Source organism: Molothrus aeneus, chromosome 2, assembly GCF_037042795.1.
Source record: "Molothrus aeneus isolate 106 chromosome 2, BPBGC_Maene_1.0, whole genome shotgun sequence".
Lineage (NCBI taxonomy): Eukaryota > Metazoa > Chordata > Aves > Passeriformes > Icteridae > Molothrus > Molothrus aeneus.
Window position 1 is genome coordinate 45,246,110 of NC_089647.1, and position 21,916 is coordinate 45,268,025.

Consider the following 21,916-nt stretch of genomic DNA (forward strand, 5'->3'; position numbering starts at 1 on the left):
CCCAGGACCAATCCAGCCTTTCTCAAAGGGTTTAGAGCCAGCAACAGGAAATCTCAAAGGTGGTACAACATTCCTCTACTTTAATTAGAGCAATTACAATAGATTTAATTATAGCCTTTTTTAAAGCAACCCAAGTATACCAGTTCCAAGTGAATGCAGTCCTTGTAGTAAATTTTAAACCCTATTTCACAAATCATTACAGTAACTTTACTGATAATGATTTGAGTACAAATACTGTAAAACTGCATTTTTTACACAATAAACCATTTATTCTTCTGGTAGTCAGCTACACAAAAATCTATGTCCTTAACAAAAAACAACAACAAAAACAAAACAGAACAAAACCACTAACAAACAAAAGATATTTTTTCTTGTCACTAATTGTTGAGGCAAGTGTCCTGTGCTTTTTAGAATAGCTGTGTAACATTTCATTGTTTGAGAGAAAAGCTTTTAAAGCACAAGATAGTAACAAGACTATCAAGGCTTATTCCAACTGCAGTTCCTTAGATTTAAGCTGCTCTGTGTATAGTTGAATCAGCTTCCTAGACCACTGACTTTTTATTAAACTACTCAACTGTAATTTTGGGAGACAAGAACTGAAGCTGCTTTTCCTAGATAAACTGGTGGTACCTGTGGAAGGCAAGAGATAGACCTGAATGAAAAGATATTTTCTCCAGTGAGAAGTCATTTAATGTGCAGAATTACTTGCTAAATGTATTTTTGTGGAACCTACATGCTAACATTTACTTCTACAGATCCTTAGTACAGAATCATCACATCCTAACTGTTCTTAGCCTCCATACCTGTCTTAGACACATTGTCAAGTCTCCCAGCTGAGCCAAAAGGAAGAATCAATTAAGCCTTTTATTTATTTGTTTTTATTTTTAATCAGGAATTAAATGGCACTTACAAAATCATGTTCTGTCAGACCATGGATTCCTGGTCTCGCAAAGCCTCTTTATTTATGTTAGCTGTTACAGTGAGTTAAACAAATAAGAAACTAAGAGACTTCCAACTGAGACACCTCTCTTGCCTGTCCCTCTGCAGTCATCTGTAAATTTTATTGTTAGTTTCAATTCAGGAATAACAGAATTAATTCATTCATTCTCTGTGCCATTCCAGTTTTCTTTCTCAACTTGGCTCAGACTTTAAAATTGTTTCAGACCATTAGCTTCTTAAGAACTGGGACTATTTTCTTTCTCAGTGTCAGTGCTCAACAGAATATACAAACTAAACAAAATTAAAGTTAGAATAGTTTAGTGATTCTGCACAGCCATTTTAACAGTTCATAATAATAATACTGGTAAGGCAACATAAGCTGCTTATAAAACACAGTTATACACTTAGAAGATTTTCTTCCTCAAGAGCTCACATTAAAACAGGAAAGTGTTCATGGGTGCTCCTGTCACACTTTTGCATGCTTCCATGAGACCATATGTTTTAGCTTCATTTAAAATGAGAAGCATGAAAACTGTTTCAAGTATTTTGCATAGCCTGAAGACTATCCATCTGACTTAATGCACAAAGCAAGAACCACAAAGGAATCTATTTTAAAAATATAGGAAATTAACTAAACTGATTTATTTCATGGCAGACCAGGTTTTGTGTTTTACTTACATGCTATTTATTGCAAAAAAAACAGCAAAATGTACAATTTGTTTGAGAAAACTGCAAACATATGTCATTGCAAAAAAAAAAAAAAGGCAAGTTAACTTTTCAATAGTATTTTAATATTTGTACAATTATTTAGAATTAATCAAAAAAAGATTGTGTATTTACCTATATAAAAGCTTCAAATAATAGGTAAAGTTAGCTTACATTATAAAACCAAAACACATCGGACTGAAATATTTGTTTGCATTTTTCTTTATTAAATTTATGGCACTTAATTTAATAGCAAAAATAATAATAATAGGTCTCCACAATCAGAAGCAGTATCATTTTCCAACTGTCACATTTCTTCGAGATCAAGGCCTTTATAATTTACTCAAAACTGAGGCAGACCTCATTGTGATTTTTTGTTTTTGTATTACAACACTATCACAGCTATATCAGCTGTATCAGCAAGCTTGCTGTTGTTTATTTTCCTTTGTATTCTGTAAGTTAAATTGCAGTTTCACTGTGCTGTCAAGTAGACAATGTAACAGCATGCCACTGGAAAATGTTTGAATTTATGTTTAATGTGGCTGATCCAGCAAAAAAAAAAAAATCCTTTCATTTAGCATTATCCTTCCATTTTTTATTTTTAAAAATTTTTTTACAAAAAGCTAATGTTGAACATACATGTTGAGCATGACATTACCAAAAGTATTACAAACTATAAAAGAAAAAGTGTGAACTAATAATCAGATTTCTCAAGGGCTGTAGTGAATAACAAAATAAAACCAGCATTACATTGCAGCACCTTTAAACATGTAACAAAAAACAGTGCTCTGTGTACACCAAAAATAAGTTACTGAACTGTACTATTACCAATGTTTGTGGAAAAATATATATATATGTACACACACAAAGGCACACACGCAAGGGAAAAAAAGGAACTCAAGCATTTAGGCGTCTGAAAACTTGAGTTTTGGTGTTCCAAAAAAAAGTCTTAAAACACCATATAATAATTCTGTTCACAGATTTTATATCATCCACATGCTTTTTCATTAGACAAAAGATGACAGACTCTAAAAGAAAAAGTAAATTAAATACTTAATTATTTTATAATAAAGTAAATGCAATCAATGCATGACATGATGTGGCATGTTAAATCAAGTATCATTATTCAGCATTTAAAATAACTGTACCAATTTACATGTACTAAACTATCCTTTGAATGTTTACAGTGTGATGCTGCAGCAAATTTATAATCAGATCCAGCTGATAAGAGTATTACTATGGGTGACATGAATGTCCACAGAACACAAAAGAATACAGATAATACTTTGGAGCAGTTTCTCCAAAGTTATTTTAACTTCCATCCCATTTCCCATTTCATTGTATGTCCAGTCTTAAGATTAGTACATTGAAAACTGACATTAACCTTTCAGAAACATTACATTAAATGAAATAAATCTAATAAGGAGTTACAATTACAGGCTTTATCTAACAGAAAGCTAAGCTTTGGTTATATAAAGTGCAGTTCAATAATATGCCAATTAATCACAATGTTGTGCATACATCTAATTTTTGCAGCTCGATTTCCTTGCAAATTCTAAAAAATATTCAGGTTTTACAGTTTGCTTAACAGCAGGCTCAGTTAAGAAAAAAAATCCCATTTAAGGAAATTTTAGTTCTAGGTACCTCGGTACAATCCACTTTTGTGCATGACACTTCTAAACTGCTTGGCACCATACAACCTCTTGGATGTTCCATAATCTGCACAATTGCATTTGTATGCCACCACTTGAAACACCTAATTCTTGATAAAACAGTTCCCTTACCTCTTCAAATAATTTATACTTTTTGTTGTATGAAGTTTTCAAGTTTTATTATGATGCAAGCAGTACATTCCATCACTCTCATAGCAACTTCTGAAGTAAACCTATCATTGGGAATCTGTGGAAAAGGAAGTAAGTCAGGATACCTAGTTTTTAAGCTATCTACTCCATAAGCCTCCAATGTCTGAACGTCATTTGAAAGTCCTTCAAGTTGCTGACTGTACTCCTCTATTTTTTGTGCAAGGGCTGCTGGTTTTATGTCTTTGTCTGACTTGCCCTTCACAGCGTAGTCAGCTGCAATCAAGGCTAGTTTAGTAGAAAGGTAGCACTTAAAGCACACCCATTCATTGGCATTTTTATGAAGGTCGTTCCGTGCAGCTGAGAAGTTGGCTCGGGCCTGCCTAAGCCATCGACGTGCCTCCACAGGATTGCCAACGGACCTGAACGTAGGGGGGACGAAAAAGCGCTGGGAGTAAGAGGGCCCTGTGGAGGAGGGACACTTTTCTTTATACTGCTGTCTTTCAGATTTGTGGCTTGTTGCTTCCTGATTCCATGAAGTGTAAAATCTCTGAAATGAAAATTTATCTGACTGAAATCGAGAAGCAGAAGATGAAAATGGTCTCCTTGAGGCTCTGTCCATATTTTGATCCATAAAGGCCTGTTTTTCCATCCTGTTAATCTCATTCTGCAAATGTTTGAAAACCTCATTTGCTATATCAAGATTCTCTGCATTTTTATCTGGGTGCCATTTAAGATACAGCCTCCTAATAATCTTTTTTCTTTCCGATTCTGGAAGCTTCCAAGCCTGTTCAATCACAGATGTCACTTCTTTTAATATTTCTGGCAACGAGTTTGACTTTATCTTTTTTGGAGAGTGGTGTTTTGAGGACATTGTTTTGTGGCTCTCTCTACCAGTGAAGATAGGTGGAATTGCCCTCGGTCCATGTGCTGGAAATTCTGTAGGACTGGTTGGGGTAGAAGGTGTGCTATCCCTCCCTTGAGAGCTTTCCTCTGGTCTGGAAAATTTGTACAAGTCAAGGGAGCTCACTATTTTATATTCACTATATCCAATATCAATCTGGTAAATCTTCCCTAGAAAACTGGGGCTTTCATCATCTTCTCTTTCTACTTCTTGCACAATGATTGCATAGGTGTAAGTAGGCTGATATGATCCATATATATCACCACCTTCAGAATCAACAAGGTAACCAACATATTCACCAGGATAAAATACATTCATTGGATCCATTAGAAGTGTATAGTGAATTTCAGCTGGTATAGGAGTGCCAGGTGTTGGTAGTTCAAGTTTTGATGGCTCAGAAGAGTCATACTTCACGCCTAAGCTGTCAAGCTTCTCACTGATCCGATAAATATCATTACAACCCAGCATGGCAATTAAATATGAGGTATCAGAAATCAGGTTGTCAGTTGCAGATTTTAAGGTCATGGCTAATGCTAAGAGGAAATTTATGTCCTTGCTGTCAGAATGCTGTATGTAAAGCAATATTACTGCATTTCCATATCTCTTCAAGAAAGCAAATGTTTCACTTTTGCTGTGGGGAATAGGAGCAAACCCTTTAACTCTTAATGTTGTTTGCAACTTCTCAAAACAGGAAACTTTCAAACCTTCTCGCAAAGCTTTGCAAAGTCTTATTGCTTTTTCCTCGTTAGCCAGGAAAGCATTGTCATTTTCATGCTTCATAATCCTAATGAGTCCTGTGATGAACTGCTCTGAAGACAACAGTAACTGTAACCTTCCCTGCAAAGAACATAATGCTCCAAACTGACAAATTTTGGGCGACTCCTCATCTAACTGTTCTTCAAGTATACTGCTAAGTAAGCGAGGCCTCAGCTTCTGAGGGAATAACATTATCAATTTAGTGTGAAAGCCATGGTCTTTGCCTAAGTAACACTGGCTGAGATCAACAAGCATCTGCACACCAATGTTACCTTGGATTCTGCTTTTGTAGTGGGGTGCATCATCAAAAACTAAGATACTAGACTTTACCAACCTACCATCTTGACTGGGAAGGTAAAGGGCAAAATCTCTCATATTCTCAAGGTCATTCCTAACCTTTACAGAATCATTCTGAAGACTTTTGAACAGGCCTGAAACTACTCTTTTAACTGTACGCATTTCATTGGGATCCAATTGCTTTCCTTCCGAGCTCTTATATATGCGACCTAGAACTTCAACATACTGCTTTGTTGAAATTATGTCTTCAGTGCCCAAATGTTTAAATAACTGATGGAAAGTACCAAGTTCTAAAGGAAGCTTGTAAAGATAAGGTTTAAAATCAGATTCATACTCAAGGTTTATTACCACCTCCTCAGGCTTAAGGAGCTTCCAACCTTCTTCCACCATTACAAAAGAAACTCCTCGAAGCTGAAAGCGGAATTCCCTCTTCTCTGTACTAAGAAACTCATAAATGCTTCTTAGGACCTTGGCCCTAGTTTTCACCATGTCCTCATCCAAAGTTGTTATATTGCATATGTTCCTGCAGTTATTGATAACTTTGTCCAGAGGAGGGTCCAAATTAACATTCAGCATGGCTAAAACTTGCTCAAGCTGTTCTTGTGCACCAAGACTACTCCCCTCTTGTTCTTTGATGCTTAAAGGTGTTGCTTTCTCAGGAAGAATAGGACATGATGTCCACAGCAACTGCAACACATCGGTCTGCTTGAATTTAGGGTTCACCTGTGCCCCATTGAATCGTATAAGTGGAAGAGTTCCGTTAACTTCTTGATACTGAGGATGAAATCTCACAAATTCTGCTGGAGCTCGCTCAGGGCACAGAAAAGGAATTAAAGACAATTCTTTCAGAAAATTTCCTGAAAAAAGGTCAGCTCTTTCTTGAAATATATGATGGAGGAGAACGTCAACAGTATTCTGTAGTGTTTCTTTAGACCAGTTTTCCGTATTTGCTCGCATGCTGATTTCCTTAGCAAACTGCAGTAACTGCTGCTGTGAAATGTTGAATTTCAAACCGATATGTCGCAGAAAAGTTACCCACGATGGAAGGAACACCGCTTGATTTTTTGGTTTTGTAAGTTGCTCTAGCTTCTTAAAAAAATCTTGAGGTATAAAGAATTTTTCAGGCAGCATAACTTCAAAGACTTTTACAGTCCTGTCATAAAAGAACTTGGCAGGTTTTAACCTATTGCTTGCATCATGAATGATCAAAATGCTTTCAAGCTTTTCAAACAGCTGTTCTTTCATTTCTGAAGTTTCCTCAATGCTAGTTAGCCTATTCTTTAAGTAGATCAAATGTTCTAATTTTGCATCGTAAGACAGACTTTCAATTTTTGGCAAAAGATGTTTCAAGTACACTTCAAGATCATCCACAGAGACACAGCCAAGCATAGTATACAAATCTTTCAAATGAACCTTCTCCTCAAGAAAAGCCGATGAAGTTGACTGTGTCCATCTGTCTACTTCTACTGATGGGATGCTTTTTGTGAGGACATAGCACGTCCCATATTTTGCAATGCTGATGTATCGGCCACTGATTGATTTGTAACACGGAAGAGACTTTAAAATTTTAATGTCATCCTGAGATGTCAAATGACATAAGTTGCAATTGAAGTACATTAGGAGAGCCTCAAAGTCACTTTCTGCTAACTTTTCAGTCTTGAAAGTTGATGTCTGTACCATATATTGTATGGCTTTCAGAATGCTGGAGGGATTATCTATGTTTGCTGTACGTCCCGACAACAAAGGCACTAAAGCACTGTCTTTGGAGCAGATTTTGTTCAATGCCAGCTGAATGCAACCCGTTTTCATTAAAGCATGGAAGACTTTATCACTCTGGGCATTTGGAAAGACAGCTATGTGCATGATGCTGAGTGGCAGCAAGACATCACACTCTGGCACAACCAGATGATTGGCTGAGACAGTAAACTTTACACCTGGGAGCAAAGTCCAGTCCTTCAAAGTTTCAATAACACCATCAAATTTTGCTTGTGTATCTTCTTGCTCTTCCTTAATATTTAGAGACTCGCTGATAAAATGCCAAGCACTTTTAAGCCAAGATTCACTTGCAAAGTTTTCCTTCCATTTCATACAATTTTTAGTTCTATACTCTCTCGGCAGCACAGATGATAACAATTCAGCAAAACTTCTGATATCAAAGACTTTTGCTACTTCACTGCTGAGCAGAATATTGTTGTATCTCAAATACAATGTGTTCATAAAGAGATCCTTCCGTGATGGAATCAATTCATGGTATGTTGTCAAGAACTTCGGTCGCTTTGAATCAAAAACTTGCAAAACATTGTCCAGAGTAATGAGGAGTGGCAAACCCTCAATTTGGATTTCATTTTCTTCTGCATCTTTGAAACAGTAGTCAACCAGGAGTTTGAGGCTATGGAACAGTTTCAAATTTGTCTGCTGAAGACGACAGGGTAACTTTCCAATGTGGCAATTAGAGTCTGGAAAAGAAAATGTCATCAAAAACAATCGCACATCAGCAGGTGTCACATAGGTGACAGGAATATCTGCATCTACCAAGCAGTGGTAGAGATTTGCAGTCTCATCACAGTTGTATACCAAATTAAATCCAATTTCTAAGAGTAAATGCTTTAGTCTGTAAACATTTTCAGCCACTGTCTTCCGTGTTGTGATGTTGTATTCTGTATTTTTGAGGTGCTGCAATTCATCTTGTAGTAAATTGTCAAAGAATGGTCTGCCTTTGTTCACAGTAGACATGTTAACCCATGTGATGATAACAGCAGAATGTAAATCAGAACCATCAACATTTGGAGCTCTCATAACAGGTAAAAGACGCTTCAAATCTTCATAAATGCAACTGTAAACTGCTTTCACTAAGCAATACCAGTCTGGCTGAATATCAAGTCTATTAACTGGGAAAAAGGATAAAAACTTTTTTAAAGTGTCTTTCACAGCATGAATAGGTGTGTTTTGCAGCACTGATACTGTAGGGTCAGTGCCTGGAAAATACCTCTTCTTCAGCTGAATCAGCAGCTCAACATAGGCTGGTGCTATCAGCGCTGTCATTAGACTACTATTCCAGTCACTTCTTACTCCAACACCATTATCATCACGCCACAGATTTCTTCTTGCAGAGTCCAGAGCAAAGTGTCCATTCACATGGAAAGGTAATCCAGTTTCTAATGATAAGGGTAAAAAACAGAATGCTCTGTGGGGTTTTTTGTAATTGTGAGTAATGCAAGCTGCTACTCCACCACGAGGGAAAAGAGTAATGTCCTCATTCTTGTGGGCTGAGACCACACTTTTGGATACCTTTTCCATGGCAGAAAAGCCTGACCTGTTACAAATTAACCAAGTGGTGAGATTTCCTTCAGAGTCTTCAGTATCCATTGTGTAAGTAATCTGCTGTACAGGTATTTCACTTAGCTGCTTCTTTTTAGTTACACTGTCGATCACAGATGCATGGAATTGCTTTCGTTTCAGTCTGTCTCCATCAGTGATTTTGCCTTGTACAGAATACAGGACATTCAGTGCTCCTGTTGTTTTTTCTATCTCACAAATAGAAATTTTTTCCATATGGTTCAAAAACATTAGGAGTTCTGCTCCATCTGTACGCAGCTTATCCAAAAGATTTTGGACCATTCTATCTGAGCACGGAACTGACGAAATTTCTGATACTTTTGCCATTTCTCCATTTCGAAGAGGAAACCTAAACATCGTACAACTGTCCAGTTTAAAGTGATTTCCTAAGTAGAGATCCAGTACATCTGAGAACTGTGTTCTGAAATCTGCATCTAAATCTCTAAACATGCGGCCAGGACTTGTTGATGTTGAACCTGGTGCATATCTCGCATGAGGGTCAAAGATGCAAAGTATATCGTTGCCAGACAGGAAAGAAGGGCAATCCGTAATGTGATAAACAGAATTGAAACCTATACCGTATTGCCCAGTTTTACAGGGATTCCCTACTTTTGTACCTTTTCCAAGGTTCTGGATTCCCCGAATATCATCTTCTGTAAAAGGCTGATTGTTGTAAACACAGAGTGCTGGTCCTTGAAGTGGTGCCCATTTCTCATCAAATATTCTATCGGCTGGATGCTGTCTAGGATCAAACACAAAACAGATCTCTGTAGCTTTTGCATCATCTGCATTCTGAAGGAGTTCTTTCAGCATTTCTTTTTCTGAAGGGTAAGCATTCAGAATGCTTTTAATTCTACTAGTCAATTTTTCTTTCTGGCCAAACTCTGTTCCAAGGGTAGTAAAACAGATATTAGATGCATATCTTTCTAAAGCTTTATGGCGTTTTGGTATTGCTCCAAGCTTCACTGCAACTTCTCTTGGAATATCGCCATGACAATATTTAACAGTTGTGTCTTTAACTTTTATCCACGGACAGTCATTGTAACACAAAGATTTTGCAGGCAGAAGTGCAAGACGAGTATCTGGCAACAATATCTCACCATACTTTTTCTCACAAAATTCCTGCTTCTTCTCTCTAATGAGGCCCCATATTCCTTCACTAATTATTCTCCTGCAGAGCTGAAAGCTGTCTTCTGTTAGTTGTTTGGTCCCTCTCTCCTGATTTATTGATTCCAGAACTACAGCAAAGTCTTCAACTGTGAAAGCCTGTCTTACACCCACACTTTCAAACAGCTCACGGAAACTATTTTTGTATTTGTTAGGCAATTGATAGAGATAGGGTGCTGCCTCAAAATTCAAATGAAAAGACACTTTTGATGGATTAGCATACACATTCTCAACCAAAATAAAACTACAGTTTGTTAGCTGTTCAATTATCATGGCTTTTGTTGATTCACTCTCTAACATCGCTTCATGCAGGTATTTGTAACAAGCATTAGTGATGTTTTCTTGATACAATGTAATTCCATCAAACGACTTTGCAACTTCTTCTAACTGATTTATGACTAAATTAACAGCTGGTTTCTTAAGTAAACCCAAAAATTCTTTGACAGCTAATGACAAAGTACCACAACCTTTAAAAGAGTGGGAATTTTCATTAAGAATTGGTTGTATGAGGCAAACTATATCTTGATGATCAGCAGTGAAAAGATCATTTGCTGAAAACATCGCTTCAGGCTGAAAATCACTGCCTTTCCAGTGCAGTGAGAAGCCCGCTGGTTTGCTAAGGAAAGGAAGGAAAGGAATGTTTTGACATTTTGCAGCAAATTCTTTAGCTCTAGGATCTCTAGATTTTAATTTTTCATCAATAAGACTCAATATAATGCTGCTCCTGAGACAAGCTGAAGCATGATCAGTCTTGTTAATTTCAGCTACTGACTCTGCACGTTCTATCAGATCTTCCCATAAGATATCATCTTTAGCCATTCCCAACTGCACAAGTTTAACCAAAATAACAGGGTTAAGATAATCCTGAGTGGTACCATAAGGAAATCTTCCGTCCTCAGCATCATACAACTTTGCAACTCTTCCTTCAGGATGGATCAGTCGTGATGGTATAACTAATGAATGTCCATCCAATGAACAGGGAATACATGGAGTAGCACGAAGAATTCCTGAGAACTCCTCAAGTTTTTCATTGAGAACATAGCGCATCAGAGGATCACGTAGCTCTGGATCAATCTCCTGAATGTTAGGGAAAAATACCTCAGAAAAGAACTGTTTCTCAGAGAAAGTGTTCTCCGATAATATGTATTTGCATCCTGCTTCTTCAAATCCTGTCCTTACCCAGGATGGAAGATCTACGGCACACAGATTTTTGGAGCCAGTTTTTTTAAGGTACTTCAGAAAGATCTTGAAGGCTGACGGCCCAACGTCTGGCCGTTTCAGTATGGAGTCATCTAAAAACCTTACATTCTTCATGGAAACCCAAGATGAACCATCAGAAAACACTTTGATCCCTTCTTTGCTTTTCATATGAGCTATGTCCTCATAAAACCCTTGACAAATAACAGAAAAATCATCGTGAACTGAATCAGGATCTGGCCACACTGCACAGTAACTGTAGTCAACTAGCTCACCATTGATTGCCATGTCACGTAAGACACAAAGGGCTTCTATGTAGGCTTTTACAATAACATGCCTCATGAATACTGTATTCCATCTTCCTTTTGTGTCTGTTTTCCAGATTTCTTTCCGATTTGAAGTAACTGCAAAGCAGCCATTTATGTGGAGAGGTAAGCCTGTTTTTATTCGCAGAGGTAAATAGCAGAATACTTCACCTATGTTGTTACAATTAGGTTTCACAATCCATTTCTGATCCTGGGTTTCAGACAGCAACACTCCTACACCACCACAGGGAACTAGGCCTAGTCTTCGTCCACTTTCATGCAAAGAAAATTTCAAAGCATCTCCAACATCCATGCAAGAACATATAAGCCATGTTGTTGAATCTACTGTTTTCTGTGGCAATTCATCACCTGATCTTTTCGTCTGTCCTGATTTAGCCATTTCAAAGAAAGCAGCTGGATCTTCTTCGGTACCTCTGAAAAGTGGAGACTGTAAATCAGCAATCCGCCTGAACACATGGTGAAATTCCTCTACCACTATCTGCAGGATACATGATGACTTTGGTGTTTCCGTGGGAAGCTTTTTAGTACTGCTGCTGCACACCTTCATGAGTTTAGCTGCTTCCTTTAAAACACTTACATTTGGTGCACTCAAGGCTTTGGAAGAACACAGATTTTTTCTGATAGTGACAACATCTTGTGCCACGCTGGGATCATCTGCTTCAATTTTCAAGTATTTCAAAACCATTGAATTTACACTCTGAGCAAATATTATCAGTCTGTGACCGCAAATGCTAAATTCATCCACAAGAGAGTAAATGTCTGCTGTATTGTAGGATGCACTGCTCACTTCACTCACTTTAGCTTCCTGCTGAGTCCTAAAGGACAGCCTGAAAAGTGTCCCTTTGTAGCTATAGGGAGATTCTACTGTCAGTGGTAGCTGGCAACCAAAAACTCCTATAAATGGCTTAAACTGATTTGGAAATTTTCGCAGTCTCTTCTGTTGCTTACTCCAGTTGATTTTGATGCCAGGGTTAGATTTATCTCTGATATGCTTACTTATGTGGTTGACATTTGGATCAAACATAATCATGAATTCCCGGCTCAAAATAATAGGAACATCAGTGATATGATAAACAGAATTGAATCCCAGTCCAAATTTTCCTACTTTGTCAACTTCACTCCTTTTTAGAGACTCTCCTAATCGAGTTATATTTAGGAAATCAGAGTCGGAAAACTCAGAATTATTGAATGACCACAAAGCTGGACCATGACATGCTGCCATTCCTGGATCCAGAAGGTTCTCTCTTATATCCATATTTCTTCTCATGTCAATCAGGAAATTACATTCCGTTGCATTAGCATCATCAGCATTTTGAAGAAGCTCCTTAAAGATATCTGAAATGGAAGGGTATTCTTCCAATATGTTTTTAATTCTCACAGTCAGAGGCTCTCTTTGCCCAGATTGCTCAAACCCCATATTTTCTGGATTAATCAATCTTGTGCTAAGGCATGGGACATTTAACCACTCAGCGGTTTTCATTGGTATGTCTTCGTGCACCAAAATTATGGGTTCAACAGAATCCTCAAGCAGATCGTTTAAGTCATCGACTTTGATGTCACAGTAACAGCACTCATGAATTGGCTTCATTGCAAGTTTATAAGGAAGTTTGCCACTGTACAGTGGCATGGGTGTATGCAGACTCGCGGGGATCTGATTGCTGTACAGCCATCTTATGATGCTCAACATAATGTGAAGGCTTTGCTTACTCTCTTGTTCCGAGAGAGACTGCTCACTCTTCAGATATATTTTCTGAATGACCATAGAAACATGGTCTGGCGTTAACTCCTCAATTGAACCACAACATTTAAACAACTGGTGAAACTTTGCCATAGTTTTTGGAACATAATGTAGATAAGGCTGGAGATCAAGATCAGGAACTGATTTTATAACTGCTTGTGTGAGGGAACAAAATGTTTTACCTGTCCAAACCCAGGGAAATTTCAGGGCTTTAAAAGCTTCTTTCCCTTCTTCTAGATGATCATGCATAAATCCATAAATCTCAAGCAAGATATGCTGAAATTGATAATAGTCTTCATCACTGAAGGTTTTAGAACTATGCCAATCAACTACCACCTTGAAATGTTTCAAGACTGCTTTTATGCTGGGCTTGGTGGGGATGCCAAGTGCTTTCTCTATATCCAACAGTACATTTTCCACAAGAGGAACTGAGGAACCAACTAAAATTGCATGTGATATATCACACATTTCTGGCGGTGAACACAGATTACAGTGATCTCCTTTCCAAACCAAGGACCCTGGATAATTTGGAGGCCTCTCCTTACTTGCAGGAATCCATTTTATCTTTTTCATTGCAGCTTTTGTTTCAGATGATTGAAGCAGCATATGGTTTTTGTTCAAAATTGTTAAGAGAGTTCTAGCTTTTCTTAATAGCAAATCATGATTGGTGTTAGAGTCAGCATGCAAACTTTCAATTTTTTTTGCCACTCTCAAGATATCATTTTCGTCAAGATTTGCTTCATTTTTTAAGCCTATTTGTCTTAGTGAATGAAGAATATCTGAGGATGTAAAAATAACAGGGGGGAAGCAACTTTCCTCCTCAGCATAAAACAAATACTGCAGAAGTTCTACTTCAGGATCAAAGAGTTCGTTTGCTGACATTATCTTTTCCGGTGAGATCCGAATAAACTTTAGTGGTGTCAGCCAATCTATCACATCTGTATTCTCATTTTTCAGAAAAGTCAGATTTTCAAGAACCCATTGCATGATCTGTGCTGTTTCATCATATGAATAAAAATCACTTCTTATGTCTTCTATGACAAACTTCAAGCAGTCTGTGCTCTTTAGCTGTTCTGTTTTCAGCAAATTAGCTAAGCGAATAGTTGCTTCATCACTGCTGTCAATTATTGGAACAGAAAACCTTAGACCAGGAGGAATTTTGGCAGTGTGGTGTAAAACCTTACTACCTTTTAGGCCAGTAAAAACAGGGACACTTTCATCAGACGATTTTTCAATTTTTTTAAATATTAGCAATTCCTGAATAATTCTCTTCTCTTTTTCATTTGCATCTGTTAAACTAGCTAAGAATGCCCTAAGAGCATCTTTATGTGTCGGTGGGAATGACGCAACCTGATTGCATAATTTCTGTAAGGACATTTTTTCCATTATTTGTAAAACAGCACTTGGCAATGGTGGATGCACATACTTTTTTATAAGTGGATGTTGGATAGAAATATCCAGTTTCTTAAGTACAACTCCACCAATTTTCTGAATAATATCAGCTAAATATTCTGGGAGCTGAGTGTCAGATTCATCTTCCAGAATGATGGGTGATGGATTCCTAAATCTAACCAGTTCCACCGATGTTTGATTTTCCTCCAGCAGTGTCTTGGGGATAAGCGGCATTTCATCAAACACACTCAAGTCATGAGAAAAATGTATGTATAGATTCTTCCAGACCATCTTCAGCCAGGAAACTGATGGGTGCTTTTTTTCTTCCAAGCCTGGATACCACTGTACAACCACATCTCTCCCAGGCCACACGCTGTTCATAATTTCTTTAATGAGCCGGGCAAACCTTTCTGGGTTCAGGAGCTGCAGCTGAGTGCATGGCCTCCCTGAAATTACAGCAAAAGGGAAAAGCTGTGAAAATCACAGAGCAGAGTTACTTAGCAAATGGCTTCAGGGGACAAAGAAAAAAGAAAACAGGAAAAAAAGTCTAATATGTACCCTGTATTTTGTAGAAAAAAAAAGTTTGTTAACCAGGACTGCAGATACCAGCTTCCTTTACTTTCAGGAGTTAATTAAAAGAAAATACATTCCATATTAGTATGAAAATATAAACAATTTGAAAATTATCAGTATGTTATTATATTTGTTAGTTTAATACAAACGTTCTCAGGCAAATATAGCAACTAGAGATTTAGAACTGAACTACAAATTATTTTTTTTTAGTTAATTCTTTACCCAACTTATTTGCCTAGTGGTAAATAAAAATCTAATCCTTTATTTGTCTGTAGCTGGAAATGTTAAATAGATTTGAAAGATTATTTATTAGATATAGCAAAGTGGTTGGGGTGCAGCTGCTCTTACAACTAAAACTGACAATAAATAAGACTCAGGTAGGAAGTGCTGAAACTAAGTCTATATGTTTATTCTTATTACTGATACACTATATATATATATTCTTATTACTGATGTTCTCACTAAAAGAAATATGTCTTTACACTCATGTCTTAATTATCATTGGGAAAGTTTATACTTAAAAACTACAGAACTTCTGGAAGTAAAACAGCACAGAATAAAACAATATCACTACCTCCCAATGCATCAGAAATGATGACAGAAGTGAAATAATGACAGAAGTGAAAGCAAGACATCTTTTTGAATTTCAGATCTTTGATCACACATCTAGTTAACATTACTATCTTCTTGAAGGCAACAGTCCAAATAAAGATTGAGAGCAGTTATAGACATCCTTCAGAAAAAAAATCTTTTTTCTTTCACTTAATGCCTACAGAGCTACAGACTGATAGCTCTATTGAACACAAAAACAGGTAAACACATCAGCCCTGTAAAAGTGAGGAAAACTTGTGGAAAGGGCCCATGGAAGATAAGAATCTACTTAAAAGCTCAACTTAAACCCCATTGTTTTAATTTGAGAAGTTAAAAATATGGGTTTTAAAAAAGAGGAGGATTACCTCCTCTTTCTAGAAAGACTAGAAATCTTCCTGCAGGTAAAATTATTAAATATATATAAATAAACCAACAAAGATATTGATAATTTCCATGTAACATAATCACAAGGTTTTCTTCATCAATATGCATTTTCCCCTCAACTGTATTTAGAAATATTTTTCTAATTATGTTAGTTGTTATGTCTTGGCAGCACTATTTGGCAAGTTTTTTTACAAGAAAGCTGGGGCAATGAGAAAAGCTAATCACCAAATTCACACAAATATCAAGCTTCAGTCCAAACCAGTACATCTTCAATTAATAACCATACCTGAAAATCCCCACAGAAGCTGTTGGGCTAGAATATAATCAAATCCATTTTTAGAAAACAGCCTGTGAACTACATATTAAGACACTAAGTATAGAAACAGTTACTAACTAGACAAATACAGTTCACATTTTAGGAGAGTAAAAGTCAGATCTTTTTGCCTTTGAACAACACAATAAAAACAATTGCATCCCATCTCAAAGAAATATTATAAAAAGTTTCTATTTCTACAATTGTAGCAGAAATCTCTCTGATGTAATTTCTACAGCTACATAAATAAAATTTTTGACAGATTAAGATTTCTACACCTGTCAAAACCCCCTCTAATACTTATTATTTATAGTTACATACAAATTTTATGGTAGTGCAGTTGTACAATTACGCAGAATCATTGAGTGAAGACTAATTTATGAGGAGGAAGAATGAAAAGTAGGACACCTTAATCTTGTAAAGGATTATCTAATACTATTTAATAATTCTGAGAACATTTAGAAGAATATTTGCCATATTTATTTACAAAAATATGTTCTTCTAATGAATGGGAGGCATACTACCAAGAACAAGTCCCTAGAAAAATATCATCCAAATTGCCAGAATAAGAGAGAGACTTAAATGCAATAAAAAGCAAGACTTAAATGTGACCCAGAATTTCCCCAGTAACTAAAAGGAGTAGAAATACTTCATTGCAGTTCTGAGACCAAGCCTGCAAGGGAAGAAATGTCCTAGAACTCAGCAAGGGACTGGTTTAATAACATACAGGGGTTTTTCTGTTTCTGTCACCTCTGTGTTTTCTGTTTAAGATGTATTCAAGCACATACTGTATTTTGTTTTGGTTGTTTTGCTCTGTTTTTTAATTTAAGCCTGCTTTTAGACCGCTTTGTGACATTCACTCAGAGGAAATTATCTAGGAAAGTACATTTCAAAAATCAGCTCAAGGTTTCATCACACAGAACAGCCATTTTTCAATACTAACATTGCTGTCTTACAGGAAACCTTCATCCATCTAACTCACTGTTGTTGTCTTGATACTTATATATCCATTCCTTAAAAGGTACTATTAAACAGTAGCTCCTTTTGGTTCTATACTAGATCACAAACATTCCCTGTACTTTACATCCTGCTTAAAAATAGCATGGAGGGAAATTAACAGTAGAGAAAAAAAAAATTAGGCATATTCTAGTGCATTAACAGACACAGCATCCATCATGTAATATGCTGATAGGACTTTGAAAATTCTGCTTTTTAAAAAAAGGGTTTTCTTTGTAATAATTTCAAACTTGATGTCCTTCATATTCAATAAAGTCATGGATTTAATATATTCAATACATTTTATATTAAATATTTACATGTTTTACTCTATGCAAAAAGTTAATAGATTATTTTATTTTTTCCTAGGTGCTTTGCTATAGTTTAAAAATTTATCATCTTGCCTCAGGATTACCTTATTTTTCTTTTGTGTTTGATAATGAAGGAATGATCAAAACATGGAGAAAGGAGGAGCCTTAGAACTCAACAAAAGAATAATAAAGAGGAAAGATTTAAAGGATCAAAGAGGAAAAAAGGTCAAAACATAGAAGAAACAGGGACTAAATGACTGAAGATCATAATAAAGGATAGAAAGAAAAACAAATCAAGACTGTGAATAACATCGTGAGACTAAGAAAGAATTCTGATGAATCAAGTAATTGAAAACAAAAAAAGATACAAGAATCTTTTCCTGAAAAGTACATTTTCTAGACATTGAAGAACCACTTACTTTTAAATAGTATTAATATATGGTGAACTAAAAAGTGGCTTGATTTGTGAATTGTGTTTACATGAAAATATTTCTGAGATTTAGGCTTCAAATTTCTCAATCAAATGGTAAACACAAGGGTGGAAAGGTAAGTGCAGATAAACTTTGAGAAGAATAGGTACCAGAAAAAAAATTATGAAGACAGTTAAACATAGACATATCTTATCTATAGATAGAACAAACTCCTTCACCATGTCTTTTGATCATGACTGGGAGTATTTCAGTAGGTCCACACTGACATAACCATAAACCATGAATTAAGAATCAGGGAACACATGATGAAATTATTTGATCTACAGTATTCATGAGCTAGATGCTTAAACTGATTTAACCTGGTTTAAAACAAATGTACTGAAGTGATCACTTGCAACTGAGAGTTAAAAGATGATCCACAGTACTGAAACCATGCCACACCTATTGCATATGCAAATACTATAAATATAAAACAGAATTAAGACTGTCTTAGGTGGAAGAATACTATTTGAATAAAATTCTTCATCCTTGAATACATTTTACTAAATGTTATCACAAATTTTAATCTTTCTTCCTTTGCCTTTTTGTTCATTTTTAATTTTCATTTATAATTTTCATTTGTGTCATTTCAATTATTCAATGAAGTCTATCATATCTTAATGGGTTTTTTTTAGATTACTGTCTTATTTATGGGAAGTCAACTTCCAGAGACATTACTTTAAACTTGGGATTAGAGCTAGTCTGCTTGAACCATTAAAAGTTCCGTAAGAAAATACAAAAGACACATTACCTCGGCTTTTGGCGGCTTCTTTCAAAGAAGCAAGGACCTCAGGCTTCAGGTCATCAGAGAGTAACCTTCCCTCCAGGCCAGGAAAGAGTGATCTAGCACACCATGAAAAAAGAGAAAAAGAATAAAAAAAAGGCCCCCCACACTTAAGCAAAGCCTCATTTAATTGTGTTACTGTATAGACATCACCAGCTTGGTAACCATCATGTTAGAACAGAGTAGCATGCAAAGCAATCGTGCATATGCAGACTAGGGCTTTCAATGAGTATTTTCTGACAAATAAAAAAGTTATACATTTAGAAGCAGAGAGTAGTAAGAAAGTACTTTTTCCAACTACTTTTCAAAGCAAGTCTAAGGAAGTTTTCTTTGATAGAAAAACTGGGATTAAAAAACTACTTTCACCTATTTGTACTCTAACAAAAAAAAAATAGCACCTACTATTCTATGTCTCAGAATTCTGCTTGAAAAGTTTACATAAACTACAACACATAATTCTAGAATGTCACACAGACCTGTGGATTTGAAAAGATCTGCAGATTTCAGAAGATCAGTGGTCAATACTTAAAATTATTGTGCCAAGAGTCAGTCTCATCCTCCCCATCTCTTACTTTGGCATTTAAAACTAAATCAGCTTTCAGGGCTTTGGTCTTTGTGAAATCAAAAATAAATATCCAGTTTAATTCTGATTGCAGGTGTGTTCATTAGACATAAACCAACACAGAATCTTGTTCTTCCACAGTTAGTAGAAAGAAAATTTCAAAGAGCTCATTTTACCTTCTTAGCAGGCTCCAAATTTGAATAAGAACCAATCTCCTGAACTGAAAGGGTTTTGAAACATCTAACATGCATAATTTATCATACTTAAAACATTAGAATTAAAGATACTTGATGTAGGCAAGAATAGAGGCAAAGAAAGCATTACTATTTGAAATTCCTGTTTCATCACCACTAGCAAGGAGCTTTATGCCTGTTAAAATATGCTTTTGTATCACTTTCACAAGGCTAATCAAACCAGGTCAATTACCAATGGAGCATGAACTGAATAAGAAATATTGGTATCCTTAAGTTTCAAAAAAAGTATCTTATGACTAGTCTGAAGCAGGGCTCTAATTTGTTATTCTCATCATGGGAATGTTTTCTGTATTAATATACTCGCTGAGCTTCTGGAAGGATTAACAAAATGAAAGAAAAACAAAAGATAAATAATCTCAGAGTAGATGCTAAAAACTTTTTTTTAAGAAAAAGACACTAGAATCATAGGCCCCAAGTAGCTTTAATCCCTTGACAAATAATCTGAATCATTTAGAACAAAAAAAGATTATGGGTCTTTGTATATGGGTTTAAATTTATGGAGCTCCTGGAGCGGGTCCAGCAGAGGGCTACAAAGATGATCAAGGCATTGGAGTAGCTCTCTTATGAGGAAAGGCTGAGGAAGCTGGGCCTCATGAGCCTCAAGACGAGACAGCTGAGAGAGGACCTCATCCATGTCTGTATGTATCTGAAGGGAGGGTGACATGAGGGTGGAGCCAGGCTCTTTTTTATGGTGCCAAGGATTCAGGCAATAGGACAAGAGGCAATGGGCAGAAACTGATGCACAGGAATTTCCAGCTGAGTATGAGGAAGAACTTCTGCACTGTGCAACGACCTAGTACTGGAATGAGTACTGATTGCCCAGAGAAGTTGTGGAGCCTTCCTCACTGGAGATACTCAAGAACCATCTGGACACAACCCTATGCCATGTGCTCTGGGATGGCCCTGCTTGAGCTGGGAGGTTGGACCAGGTGACCCCCTGAGGTCCCTTCCAACCTGACCCATTCTGTGATTCTGTTTAGAATATAGCAAAAATAGAACAGCAGCAGGCTTGAAGATATGCAAATTGTTTTCAAGAAACATAAGAAGAAAAGTTACTTGCATCCAACTACTTTTCTTTAAGATTGGCTGTCTATATGTATAGTCAAAACACAATTTACATAAGGACCTCACTTGAAGCACTTTTTACCTTAATAATACCTATATGGGCACACCCCAACCCACCTCTTCTTCCCTTTTAAACCGTCCATAGAGCAGTAAAAGCAACAAAACATATGCCAAGTGTCACATCCTCTCAAGTTGAGGGTCTGGACATTAGTGGAATTCTGAGGCAAAGGAGAAGGAGGGCTCATTGTAATCATGCATAGGGGTAGCACTTTTTAAGAGGAAACATCTGGTGTGTCTGAGTGACTTCAAGCCTTATGTCTTTAGACATTTTGTGCAGAATGGTCCAGATTTAACAAGTATTTAATACATGCATAATCCAGTACGGACATAAAAAGCAGTAGTCATGCTTTCTCCCCAGTGGCCCCAAGCTCATTCATTCCAGCTAGCCTGCCCTTTGCTATCCCCTCCCCAGGGTCAGTGCAAGCTCTGGTGGCTGATGAAATGAGAACCAAACTGGAGCACTGATGCAGCTGGGAAATAAGCAAGGAAGAAAAACTAATTGGAGAGGGACTGGAGAGAGCAAAGGGAGAGCAGATGCAAAAGACAGCTCATCATAGTATCTGCTTATTTCCTGAAACCAGTTTTCAGTACTACCTCACTGAAATTAAGTGTTGTGATAAAAAGTAAAAGCCAGACATAATCTCAAGGCTTAAGTTTAATAAAAGCCCTTAGCATTATCAAATTTAATGAACTTCCTAGTATGCATATTGCTAATCTCCTCCTATTTGTAATTCTAAAAAGAAAATGAACTGGAATTGTACCCTGAGGTATTCTCTTAAAGCGTAGATCGTGCAATGCTTTTATAAAGGGTTAATGGCAAATGGGTGTCAAACTTTTCAAATTAGGCATATGCACACAGATATATACATATATTCAGAAAATTGAGTTCTATCTATGCCTTATTTCATCACAATACAGGCTGCTGCATACCTTGTTTGTTGACAAGCAAAGGAGTCTGAAGCTCTGTTTTAACATATAAATATAAAAAAAAGATAAA

General features: G+C 36.6%; 1 protein-coding gene across 1 annotated transcript in view; it reads right to left on the reverse strand.

The window, feature by feature from the left end:
• Positions 1-1,850: 1,850 nt before the first annotated feature.
• Positions 1,851-21,916, reverse strand: part of SACS (sacsin molecular chaperone) — a 29,729-nt gene continuing 9,663 nt past the window's right edge. The window contains exons 6-7 of the mRNA XM_066544827.1: positions 18,946-19,037; positions 1,851-15,002 (exon numbers count right to left, since the gene is read on the reverse strand). Of these exons, the coding sequence (XP_066400924.1) occupies positions 3,442-15,002; positions 18,946-19,037 (11,653 nt within the window). The 3' untranslated portion in view covers positions 1,851-3,441. The remainder of the gene's footprint in view (positions 15,003-18,945; positions 19,038-21,916) is intronic.